Below are 13382 nucleotides of genomic sequence, written 5' to 3' on the forward strand. Positions count from 1 at the left end.
CACTGTGTAGCCCAGGCTGGCCTCAAACTTGCAGGAATTCTGCCCTATCTTCCAGAGGGCTGGGATTGTAGAAGTTTGCCACCACACCCAGCACAAGCATAAATTTCTTACCAAATTTCTTAGATGATTTAGGTCCAAATTTCTTGGCTGCCTCTGCTGCTTTGTGGATCATGTGTATTCTAAATCCTGTTCCCTCAGAGATTTTAATTAACTCTCGGTGAATCTAAAATAGAAAATGTTAAAACATGATCTGCAAAGATACTCAGATAGAGTGTACAGCTTCTTTTACATTATTAGTAAATCTATTATCAACACGACTATCTCATTTCAAACTTGTAATAATCTGTAGTTTAACCTGAGGTTGTCAGCGTTTTAGAATGTCAAAGCCTAATACATACAACACAGTAGTTACTTCAGAACTTAGTAAATTAGGTCCAAGATATAAAAGCAACACTCTTTAAACATGTTTCATATTGCTTGCAGAATACAGTGCTAATTATAATACTATCTCTCACTTGGCATGTGTTTTATATTAAGCACACTAGGAAGGTGGAGCAGATCACAGTTTTTCTTTTTGTGTGTGTGTGTTTACTATTTCAAAACTGAAATAAGGTTTCAGTTTTCTAAGTGAGAAAAATAAATTTTAGAAAGTATCACTACAGCTTTTCAACTTAAAAGATCTTTTGAGCATTTACCAAAGTAGTATAAATGTTAAAATAATGTTTCAGAAAAATATAGAAAGACTAGAAGACTGGCCCATATGTAGTAATATACATAACACTCTGTACAGAATATTTAACTATGACAGAAGACATGAGCCTCATTCTTTTGAGCTCTTTTTAAATTACTTCAAAGATTACTGATGCAAATAGCAAATATATCATCTCAATAGCTACAAGTTATACCTGGCTGGCAAGTTCTCGTGTTGGGGATATAATCAGCGCTCTGAAGCCTTTATTTGTGGGCTGTTTCAGCTGCATTAAAATGGGAATACTAAAAGCCAAAGTCTTCCCAGATCCTGTAGGAGCAGAAGCCAGAAGTTCCCGACCCTAAAAACATAGAATATAGTAAGTACAAGGAAAAGTATATAAATTTTTCAGACCCTGGTCAAAGAATGCTACCATCCATACAAACAACAAATAAAATTAAACCTAATTAGTCTAATTGTTCAAGTCCTATCCGCTTTTCTAACTTCTTCCTGTACTTGCTTTTCTAACACCCTCCATCCCTGCCAGCCAAGCTTCTGAGCATGGCTCCTGAAGTCCACATGAATGAATAAACAATGCAGATAACTACAATTCAAAGAGAATTACACAATTTTAATTTTTCTTTCCCACTCAACTCTTTTTGAAGCCAAATTATAAAATCAACTTTTTATCTGTACAGCTCAATGCCTATGAAGATTTTGTTAAATAAGAGAATGACTGGAGGTTAAAAATAGAGGCAATGATCTGAGTGACAGAATAATTTGTAGGTGACAATCTTCAGGTAAGTCACGGAGTTTTAAAGCTTTAAGCTAATGCATGACAGAAAACAATCTTAAATGAAAATTACCAAATTGTGAGTTAACAGTTATTATTCAAATATATGAGTGTATTCTCATTTCACTGAGAAAGGACTCACTGAAAGACTAAATAGATGTGGTTATCCGAACTGAAGGCCTGCTTTGTTATGTGGAGAAAAGTCAGCTCTCTTTGTTACAAAAGAAACCTCAGAAATTTTTATTTAAATTAGCCAGGCCTGGTGGAGCATGCCTGTAATTCCAGCACTCAAGAGACTGAGGCAGGAGAATTACCACCAGTTCAAGCCCAGTTCAACTACACAAGGAGACCCTGTCTCAAAAAACCCCCGCAAAACAAACTAGGTTCATTTACAGCTCTATCAACAAACTGTCATATTTATACAATAGAATATACTATTCTGTAACAAACTACCAATATATGTATTATGGTTGAAATTAAGAGTATGTAAAATAAAAGAACTCAAGAATAATAGGTTAAATAGTGATTGTATCTGAAATTCTAGAAGAGATAAACAAATATAGGACGACAGAAATCAGAACAGAGTTGCTCCTGGGAAGCAGTAGAGTGAGGACTGAATGGAAAGAGTACAACAAAATTTCGGGGGGAACACAAATGTTTCGTATTTTCACTGGCGTGGTAATTGTTGAAATTAAATTGTGCACTTAAAATCTGTACATTTTATTGAAGTATAGTATACTTCAATAATAAAAGTATTGGGAAAGAAACTAAGTTGGGTTATGTACAAAAATTTTAGAAAGCATTTGTATTTATGAAATAGCTTCTGGGCACTATAAACTAAATGAACAATGAAAAGATGAAACCATATTCCCTACACTCAGAGAGTTTAAATGCTGTAAGAAAAAGAACACTCTAAGAGCAGTGGAGATTTGGTGAGTAGGGAAAGAGAAGGAGAAAGATCACTTACAGTTGTAGTGATTAAGACAAGTTTTTAGGAACACAGGCATTTGAATGGACCTTAAAAGCAAGTGAAGGATTTTAACAAGGGAGGTAAGATGAAAGGAGGATATTGAGAGAGGGAAGAGAATGAGCAGACAGACAGAAAGGATTGTTACAGGCATCCTACACATTCATACTCACATGCAGCATAACTGGAATGGCTTGCATTTGGATTGGTGTCGGCATTTGGAAGCCTGCATCTAGAATGTTTTGAAGCAGTCGAGAATTAATTTTATATTCCTGGTCAAGTTGCTGAAATGTAGCAATTGGATCAGGAAGATCGGTTCCTTGGATGTGAATTTTGTGTTTATTCCGGAAGAAGTTTATCTGAAAAGTGAAATGAAAAGCCCACCATGGACATGGCCTAATAAATACATTTATTCTCAGATGTTGTAAAACAACAGTAATGGTTTCTGGGTAAGCTTAATGACATCTGAAACGTTTTGATTAAATCTGAGCCCCCAAACAATAGATAGTAAGTATATTTCATTTCATAAATAGATGACCTTCATAAAAAAAAAACCAAACCTATCTATGCTTTCTTCATGTGTTGCTTCAATGAGTAATGTGTTATTTATACTAATTATTACTGTCACGGTCATAACATATATTTATACATACAAAAACATCTAGAAGACAGTCACAGAATCCACTTGTTTTCATGGTGCTTAGCATACAAGTGCCAATGTTTTTTTTTTTTGGTACCAGGGACTGAACTCGGGTCCTTGCGCCTGAACAGCAGGTGGCGAAACCACTGAGCTAAATCCCTGACCCACAAGTGCCAATGTTTTAAGAAAAAAAAAAAAACCCCAAAACTCTTACTAAAACCAAAAGTGGAAAGCTGGGCATGGTGGCACATGCCTGTAATCCCAGCACTGAGGAGGCAGAGGCAGGAGGATCACCATCAGTTCAAAGCCAGCCTTGGCTACACAGTGAGTTTAAGGGCAGCCTGAACTACATAGCAAGATTCTGTCTCAAAAGCCAAAAAATAAGTAAATAAATAAATATAAAGCAAAAGTAAGAGTCTAGTGGTAGTAATTCGGTTTGCTTCCTCATTCTTTGGCCCAGAGACACTCAAATTCTCGTTTTAGGCCACAGTGATATCTGAAATGAGCTGTATATACCTTTCCATCAGCAACATGTAAGTGTACAGCACACACTAGGATGTACTTGTTATTTTATATTTGACTCCCCTTATTCCTAAGCTATAAAATAGGTTTTTAAAGAACTCTAACCTTCTAATCCCTAACAGAAGAAATCCTTCCAAACCAGTGAACTCAATATAGAATAGAATGGGAGCCAAATTTCATGTTTAACAAAAGAGGGTAAGAAATTTTAAAACTTTTATTCTAAACATATTATTAATCTTTAAAGTTGAACAGGGTAAGAATTATTACACACAGACACATCTCTCTCTCTACATGTATACCTTCAATTATACCTTCAACTTTTTAGCCACAATATAAATACCTACTTTAAGGTTTTTTTGTACCAGGGATCGAACTTTGGTCTTTGCACTTGCAAGGCACACGACGGAACCACTGAGCTAAATCCCCGCCCCTGTTTTAAATTCTTATTAAAGTAAAACCTAAACAAATGTAATTCATCTTCCATCTTTTTTTTTTTTTTTGGTACTGGGGATTGAACTTGGGACCTTGTGCTTCCGAGGCAGGCAGCAGAACCGCTAAGCTAAATCCCCAGACCCCCATCTTCTATCTTAACAAAACTATATTCACTTTACCAAAAGAATTACTCATGTCCAGACAAAAAGTCACCAGGTCAGAAAATTACACACTTTTGGGGCTAAAGACATTTTTCTAACCTTTTCCTTTCGGAGATGTTCCAACTTCCCTGAAGTTAGTTTATTTTCTCCTTTAACTTTTTTATCTTCAATCTTTGCTTCCACAGATGACATCCACTGTATAGTCATACCTTCTTCTTGAGAAGTAATTTCTAAAATATATTTTTACAGGTTAAAAGATTTTCAACATGACAGCCTTGGGTGTACCAAACAGGCCACACTTTCACACTAAACAAGAAAAAGTACTACCTTATGCAACTAGATGAGAGAAAGTAATGAGATGTATAAAGATTAGAAATAGGCAAATTATGCTGGCCTAATCAGGGCTCTGAAGCTCACCCTCTTCTCTTTATTGATGGTTTCAGCTATGTAATGTGATGACTATATACTTGAAAAGAGGGAATTAACAAATTACATAAACAACAATAATGTAGGCAGCTTCTTTATATCCAAAAAGTCAGCTAGAAAGTAAACAGAATGAAAGATTTCACTTACAATAGCAGTGAACAAAACACAGTACACTAGGCTACTCAATATGGTAAAGATAGCAATTCCCCAATGTCTATAAATTATACTCGGTCAATTAATATTTTTATGGAGAACAAATATGTAAGAATAACCTAAAATAGTCTAAGAGTAATGAGAAAACAGTTCTATTGAAATTAGAAAAAAATTTTTTCAACTTCACTGATATAACTGACATACAATAAACTCTATATATCCCCCCCAACCTGGTACCAGGAATCGAACTCAGGACCTTGGGCTTGTGAGGCAGGTGCGGTGTTACTGAGCTAAATCCTAGCCCCCTTTTTTATTTATTTTTTAAACTGCATATATTTTAAAGTATACACTGGGGCTAGAGATGTAGCTCAATGGCAAAGCACTTGACTAACGTGCTGGGCACTGGGTTCAACACCCAGCACTATCAAAAAAAAAGTATAGAATGAATATATATATATATATATATATATATATATAGCATACATACAAACATACATTAAACCATCATCACATTCAAGGTTATTTTCATCACCTTCCAAATTTCCTTGTGGCCTCTAGGAATTTATCACTTTATCCCTAGATAACTTCCAATCTAACTCCTATTACTACAGATTAGTTTGCCTTTTCTGGAATTTTATATAAGTGGAATCATTATATATGATTCATATATTGTACACATATTAGTACATACATTGTACTAATTTACAGTCTGGCTTCTTTCACTCAGGACAATTATTTTGAGACTTAACATTTTACTATTATTCTGCTGTATGGATATATAATTTGTTTATCCTTAATCTATTGAAGGACATTTGGGTCATTTCCAGTTTGAGACTATTACAAATAAAGTTGCTACGAACGTCTGAGTACAAGTTCTCCCGAAGACATTTTTCACTTCCTCTTGGGTGAATATCTAGGAGAGGAATAACTGAAACATCACAGATACATGTTTAACTTCAGAAAAAAAAAAAAAAGTCCAGAATTTTCCCAAGTGATCATATCATTTTACCATCGAATGTGAACTTGTTTTTATACATCCTTGCCAACACTTGGTATAGTCAAGTGTTTTTATTTTTAGCCATTTTAATGTATGTGGGTAGTACTCTATTATAGTCTAAATTTGCCCGATTAATGATGCTGAATATTTTTTATGTGCTTACTGCCATGCATATATCTTCTCCAGTCTTCAAGTCTTCTAGTCTCACGTCTTCTCTAGTGAGTGGATACAAGTGTTTGACATACATTGTTGCAAATATTTTTCCAACTATGGCTGTCTTCATTTTCTTATTGCTCCACCTCTAACTCCCTATCTCCAGTCGGGGAGGATAGAACCCAGAGCTTCACACCAGCTACATCTCCAGTCCTTTTTATTTTTTTATTTTTGAGGTGGGGTCTTGCTAAGTTGATAAATTGCCCAGGTTGGGCTTGAAATTGCAATCTTCCTGCCTCAGCCTTCAAGTGCTAGGATTATAGGGTCTGTCACCATATTTAGCTTTTAACGAGGTTTTTTTGGTTTTATTTTTGTGCCAGCAATCAAACCCAGGCCTCACACTTCCTAAGCAGGCACTCTATCACTACTCTACATCCTCTCTTACTGCTACATTTTGATGAGCAGCAATGAAGTCCAAGATACCAATTTTTCCCCTTACAGTTTGTGGTGTTTTTTTGTTTGTTTGTTTTGTAGTCTTAAAAACCTCTGCCCTCAGTGGTTCTGTCACTTGCCTCGAAAGTCCAAGGACCCGAGTTCAATCCTTGGTACAAAACAAACAAACAAAAAACCTGCATACAAGGTCACAATAGATTTTTTCCTGTTTTCTCCTTTAAATTTTATAATTTTACATTTTGCACTTCAGTTTGAGTTATTTAAAGTTAATTTTGGGGATAGTCTGAGATAAGACTTAATGTTCACTTTTTTCCCCCATAGAAATCCTGAACACTTTGTTGAAAAGACTTTACTTTCCCTACTGAATGAAATGCTTGAGCACCTCTGCTGCAAACTAACTGTCCATACACAGGTAATGGTCCATGAACTCTTTATCTGATCTACATAGCTCTCTGGAAACAAACTACCTTGATTAGTGTAATCTTATATTAAGTCTTGATATTTTGTTTTGTTTTGTTTGAGACAGAGTCTCACTATGTAGTTCAGGCTGGTCTTGAACTCCTAGCAGTCCTCCTGCCTCAGTCTCATGAGTGCTGGGATTACAGGCATGTGCTACCACATCCAGCTAAGTCTTATTCTTTGTTAATTTCTACCAAAAAAAAAAAAAAGCAAGCCTGCTGGGACATAAATTGAGATTATACTAATAGATCACTTTGGGGAAAAAATAACTTTCCCAATCAATAAACATGGTATGCATCACCCCACTCTATAATTTTTTTTTCTCATATTACAAATTCACAGTAATTAAAACAAGCTAGAATTGGTGCATGAAATCACAGACAATCAGTAATACAGAACAGAGTCCAGAGACAGACCTGAATATACATAGGAAATAAGTTTACAATAAAAGCTGCAGTTAAAACTCAATAGGGAAATGCGATTATCAAGATATGGTATTAGGATAAGTAGCCACTTGGGAAAAAAATTAACTTAGTTTTCTGTTCACTCCTGTTACCAAATAAAATTCCATAGGAGCAAATATTTCATTATAAGGAAATGAAGCTTCAAATAAAATATAGAAGAATTAAAAAAAAACAACAACCCATGCCAGAAGTTCCTTTACCCTCGTGTGGGTGGGAGCACCATACAATAAAAAGGTAGATTTAACTGTAAAATGGCAAAAAAGAAAAAGGACAAATGACACATGACAAACTGTAAACATATTTAAAAACATTTGGATACATATGGTAGACAGAGCTGATATCTTAACATATAGGGTTTAATAAGAAATGGATGGTCTTAGTACAGTACAAAACGGGTACAAAATACACAAAGGGAAAATTTATAGAAAGAAAAGTTCTCATATATTGCTAGTGAGTATTACAAAGAATGACTTAAAAAAAAAATCTCTTTATGAGGCAGTTGGTACTAACAGACCCAAATCATTACTAATTCACAACATCTCTAATTTTCTGATTAAAAATAGGTACATGGCTGGCTATACATAAAATCACAGATCATGGCCTCCATGCATTTGTTGTTAAATGGTTACAGTACCTATCCGCCTAACATTCAAACTGTTTTCCTACATTTGTGGCATACTTTTATTTATCATGGAGTATGGAAACAAAGTAAACGTTCATCAGAATTGCCAAATCAATTATGGACCATCCCTACAATGTACGATGAGACACTGCACTGTATTACAATGAACAAAACAGTGTACTTCCTATTAATACAGTGTTTCTGGTAGATAATTCTACAATATCTAAATTTAAAATAAATCTTTGTTCACTATGCAATTTCACTTATAAGAATTTATTGGATATATTCACATGTATAGAACATAAATAGATATATTAAATACTACAACAGCAAAAGTGTGAGAATAAACTAAATGTCCATCACAGAAAAACTTGTTAATTATTTTTGGAAGTTGAGGGGGATATATATATATATATATATATATACACATACATACATACAGTACTGGGAATTGACCTAGGGCCTCCCACATGCTAAATATGTACTCTATGACTGAACTACACCCCCAGGCCCTTAATTCAATTATGGACGGTACAATGGGATACTATGTTATGTAAAACTGAACAAGGAGTGCATTGCCTACTGATTCCAAGCTCTAAAATACATTTTTTTAAAAAAGGAGGAGAGGTATTAGACAAAAACATTAATTTAATGGTTTTTATACTTATCAGAACACTGTAGAGTCATTACAGAATGTTCCGTTTCATGATTTTTACCATGGATTCCAATTTTGTCTTTGTAAAGATTTTAATATCAAAAATGTAATGTAAATTTAATATAATATCCAAAATAAAATGTATTTTATTTGGTTTGCCTGAAAAAAAAGTGAAGGGAAGCTTCACAATAGAACATACATAGATTACTCATGTTAATAGTATATATAATTATTTGTAAATACAGTGTATTTTTTAAGGGATGTACTAATTAATATATGTGAATAAAATGTCCCTAGAAAAATAACAATAGAAATTGATGTAACAGTGGTTACCTCTGGAGAAACAGAGGACTGGAGATGGAGTGGGAAGGAAATGTACTTGTTTATTGTATAACTTAACTATTTACTTTATAAAAAAAGGTAGATGGCTAGGAAACTTAATAGATATAACAAAGAAAAAAGATAAATACTCTTTAGTATAATACTGAAAAAAACAAAACCCTAATAAGAATAAGCAAAGGGTAAGAACAGAGAAGTACAAAAATTGAAATGTAAATTGTCTGGTAAAATATATGAAGATGCTCAAACACTTGCTCAAGGAAATACAAATATAAACTAGTTTCATTCATTAAACTGGAAAAAAATTTAAGACTGATAATATGACAAAGGTATGGGAAGTCATTTTATAGTATGTGTTGAAGCATGCATGCATACCCTTTCACCAAGTATTTCTGCTTTTGGGATGCTAGTCTATAGCATTAACAGCACCTGTACAAAAGGATATATATACCTTAATAGTATGTATAAATATTATCATAGTAGTATGTATAATGGCACGTACCTAGAAATAACTTGAATGACATCAACTGACAAATGGCTGTAAACAGTGTGACTTATGGGCTCAGATTATTTTGTAACTGAAAAAAGTTAAATAGAAAAAAACATAGAAATCCAACACTAACCTGAAATCATTTTCTTTCTCTTTTTCTTGTTTGGCCCCCTCTTTCTTTCAGTTAGGCTCTCTTCTTTTTTCTCTTCATTTTGGAGCTCCTGGTGTGTTTGTGTCGCACCACACTCACCTGGGACGGACTTTTTGTTTCCAAAGAAGTCCAGACTCTGCAGCATCTCTGAAGAATCAGAGCCATATTTCCTTTTTCCTATCTAAAACCCAAAAAATTAAAAATAAAATCTTGAAAAATAGCAATGCTTCCCTCCAACCAGAAGTATCAGAAAGAAAATGGGTCTAATGACTCCCAGTCTTTTTTTTTTAACCTTTCCACCAAATAATTGTCAAGCTCATATGTCCCTTTAGATAAATGAAATCCAAAATGACACTTTTCTTGATCTCACAACAATGCTAGCAATTAAAGCTTATATGTTTACTGTATGTCAAGCACATTTCTAAGCATGTTCATATATGTATCAAATTGCTTAATTCTCATAGCAACCCTACAAGGTGAATAGCACATTACCGATGAGAAAATCGAGATATTAGAAAGTTAAGGGCTCGAAACAATCAGCTGGCAAATTGTGTGTTACGACTCCAACAATCTGGTTCCAGAGTTGATACTCTTTTAACAGTTACATTATAATGCAGTCAGAAGAAACACAAAAAACTCCAAAACAACAACCACCTTTATTCTCTTATAGCAACCTTGACATTCAAGATTTCCCACAACTGACTTCTCTGGACACTCACTACTTCCCTATATAAAATCGTCCAGGTGTAAATCGCTCTTCTCATTGGTTACTTAATATGCCGGATTGGAGCAATACAAAGAACCACGTGCAGTGCTGCTAGATGGATACCAAGTCAAACCTGGGTCGACTATAAAAAATAATCTCTTTTTTTCCCACTTTTGTTTTCGAAATTCCTTTCCACAAGTTTCAGGGAAATTTACTTTTGAAAATTTCCAACTTTGCTTTGGTTGAACCAAGAAGCAGGAAAAGAGATCTTCCGTGCTAGGCTCAACTCAATCTACCAAGGGCTCTGAAAAGAGTCATCTAGAAGTCCTGTGCCTGGTAAGTCTGCGTAGCAAGCCAAATCCAAAATAAGGGGGAAATGCCCAAGGATGATCAAACGCAGGCCGCGGGGTCTCCGGGAATGCCGGCCGCTTGGTTAGCTGCCGGCTTATCTTCGAGATCCTGCTCCTTCTCTGTCACTCTGGCCTCCGCCCCTACGCAAAGTACCTGAAATCGAGCTGCGTCGGCTGAGAAGCGTTTCACGTCAAATTTGGCCCCAGCGCCAAGCCGGCGAAACAAATCTTGGACATCCATTTTTACCCAGAAATCCTCACGCCCCAGAGCGCCTGCGTAGACGACTTCCTCCCACGACGCCCTCACACCCGAGCATGAGCGGAAGTGGCTCTGGGAGGCGGAACCTGGCTGTCACTTGAGGCGGGGCGCTTTTATTGGCTTGTAGTTAGTAATTATTAAATTCCTTCAAAAGATATCGATAATCTTCTTATGCTAGGCACTGTTCTACACTTTTAGGGATAGTTTGATGAACACCACCCCAAGATTCCTCTCCTAAGAAAGCTTATATAATAGTGGGGACAGAAGATTCTGCGAAGCCGATACTATAAAGCAAATAAAAAGGTGTGCTCGATAGAGAAGGAGACCGGGGGCAGGCGGATACTTTTAGTTACATTAGTCAAGTGCATTCTGCCTTAGTGATATTTGCGCTTTCCAAGATTTGGAAACAGGATTGCAGATAGAGGAAACACTTGTCTGAAAGATGAAAAAGATTTGAAACATTGTGGGAATAGGAAGAAGGCTGAGGGAACTGTAGGCAAGCTGCAGTGAGAAAGAGAGGTAAGGATAAGGTGTAGAGACAAACTGTCGCAAAACAGCTTGTAAAAAGGTCACTGAGTTTGGATTGCGACCTAAACACGCTAGGAAACTATTCAAAAAATTTCATGGGTCGATCCATCGATCGATAGATAGGTAGATAAATAAACAGATTCCTGACCCATGTAAACCATTTTGAGCCTTGTATGGTGAACAATAACATTTCTACAAGTCTTCAAAGCAGATGTAATCTTATGATCTCCATTTTACTAATGTGAAAACTAAGGCACATATTAGTGAAAGAACCCAACCCAAATCATCAAATTATTTAATGACACAAGTGAATTCAATGTAAATCTTTTAACACCCCAAGCCCATGTTCCTTCCATTATACACCACAATCTCTGAGCCTAGCTTAATCCTCACAACAGTTCCAAAGCAGGTATAATCCTTATTTTACAAATGAGATATTAGTCTCAAAAAGGTTAAATTTGACCAGGTCACAGCTAACAGATGGAGAGGATAGGAGAGATTTAAACTTAGATCTAATTCCAAGGCCATGCTTATTAAGGTAGAGAATATAGCACATTTTCAATATGCAATACAGTTCTTTCCTCTGAAAGGAAGAAAGCAAGTCATTAATATAATGCAGAGTACTCTTCCTTATAGGGGAAGCATTCTGTAGGGGTTTCCTTTCCCTTCTCAGGTCCTAGGCCACTACACCTCTATTGACATTAGTTTTTTTGTTTTTTGTTTTGGTACTGGGGATGGAACTCATGACCTTGGCTTGCAAGGCAGGGGCAGCACCACTGAGCTAAATCCCTGGCTACTACACCTCTGTTGAACAATTAATTCCAGGGGACTTTTATTGGAGGGGGAAGGAGAAGTTATAATCCTCCATAGTATTTACCTGACCAGACTTTAACCCCAGCTAAGTCCTCTTCCCACCCTTATCATACAGCTGAATCATGCTAATTGTCTCCTTTCAAATTAATTATCTTAAACTTGAGAACAATGTTAGGTGAAAGCTCTCTCTCTCTCTCTCTCTCTCTCTCTCTATATATATATATATATATATATTGAGGAAGGAAGGGAGAGAGAGAGCATGCTCAAAATAGAGGAGAGATAACTACTTTCCCAAATACATACTCTGTTGTTTCAAAAATATTTCAATATATATGCTAATTTGTTTCATCTATACTAGTTCATCTTAGTTTGTTGAGGAGAGAGAGGGAGAGGAGAGAGAGAGAAAGAGAAAGAGGAAAAAAAGAGGGAATCAGGGACTGAATCCATCCGAGGGAACAGTAGATTCACGTCCCTCATCTCATGCTCACTCTGCACCTACTTTCCTTGGATGTGAAGAAATTATGTACTTGAACTTGCTCTCTTTGCTAAGTATCTATAACTGAATGATAAGAGGTCAAATCCTATACAACATTATTCCTGTGTATCATTTATATGTTGATGAGTTCCAAATTTATTTCTCCAGCCCTGACATTTTTTTCTGAGCTTCAGACTCATAGAACCAATTACCTACTTGGACATCTCCACTTAAAGTCAACTAAGCATCTTAATGTGTGCAGAACTTAATAATTCCACCCTCCATTCAACCCAGCTGATAACATAAGAGTTACCTGTGAGTCCTCCTTTTCCTTTATCTGTGCATGGAATCTGTCAGGTATATTAAGCTCTGCCCTCAAACTATATTCCAAATCTATTCATTCATACAGATACCAATCTAGACCAAACCACCATCATTATTTCTACTTTTATCAGTCTCCCTGTTTCTACCCTTAGCCTTTATGAAATCCGTTCTCCACATAGCCATAGAATGTTTCTGATACATTCATTCATTTATCGGTTTGTTTTGAGAGTCCAAAGGAGGTGTGTTCAGCTGTGCCCTGGGAGTTGGATAGGCCTGTGTTATAATAAAAATATTTTAAAATAAAGATTTGTTACATATATTAACTATATTATATATTTTATATGTGGCCCAAGACAATTCCT

At 35.7% G+C, this 13382-nt stretch overlaps 1 protein-coding gene and 1 long non-coding RNA gene across 3 annotated transcripts in view; one reads left to right on the forward strand and one right to left on the reverse strand.

Moving 5' to 3' along the window:
• LOC110346844 (uncharacterized) overlaps positions 1-6897 on the forward strand; it is a 25330-nt gene extending 18433 nt beyond the window's left edge. The window contains exon 4 of the long non-coding RNA XR_002391109.2: positions 6707-6897. This is a non-coding gene — a long non-coding RNA (uncharacterized LOC110346844). The remainder of the gene's footprint in view (positions 1-6706) is intronic.
• Positions 1-10954, reverse strand: part of Ddx52 (DExD-box helicase 52) — a 27765-nt gene extending 16811 nt beyond the window's left edge. For both annotated transcript variants that reach the window (XR_015443270.1, XM_004870423.3), the window contains exons 1-6: positions 10776-10954; positions 9548-9746; positions 4303-4433; positions 2622-2807; positions 906-1049; positions 112-223 (exon numbers count right to left, since the gene is read on the reverse strand). Coding sequence is in view for 1 of the 2 variants with exons in the window: in XM_004870423.3 (XP_004870480.1) it covers positions 112-223; positions 906-1049; positions 2622-2807; positions 4303-4433; positions 9548-9746; positions 10776-10862 (859 nt within the window). In the remaining variant the exon portion in view is untranslated. The remainder of the gene's footprint in view (positions 1-111; positions 224-905; positions 1050-2621; positions 2808-4302; positions 4434-9547; positions 9747-10775) is intronic.
• Positions 10955-13382: the final 2428 nt, after the last annotated feature.

The sequence above is a fragment of the Heterocephalus glaber genome, unplaced genomic scaffold (assembly GCF_053883595.1).
Source record: "Heterocephalus glaber isolate CG9 unplaced genomic scaffold, H.glaber_assembly_v1.0 deba00001564, whole genome shotgun sequence".
NCBI lineage: Eukaryota > Metazoa > Chordata > Mammalia > Rodentia > Bathyergidae > Heterocephalus > Heterocephalus glaber.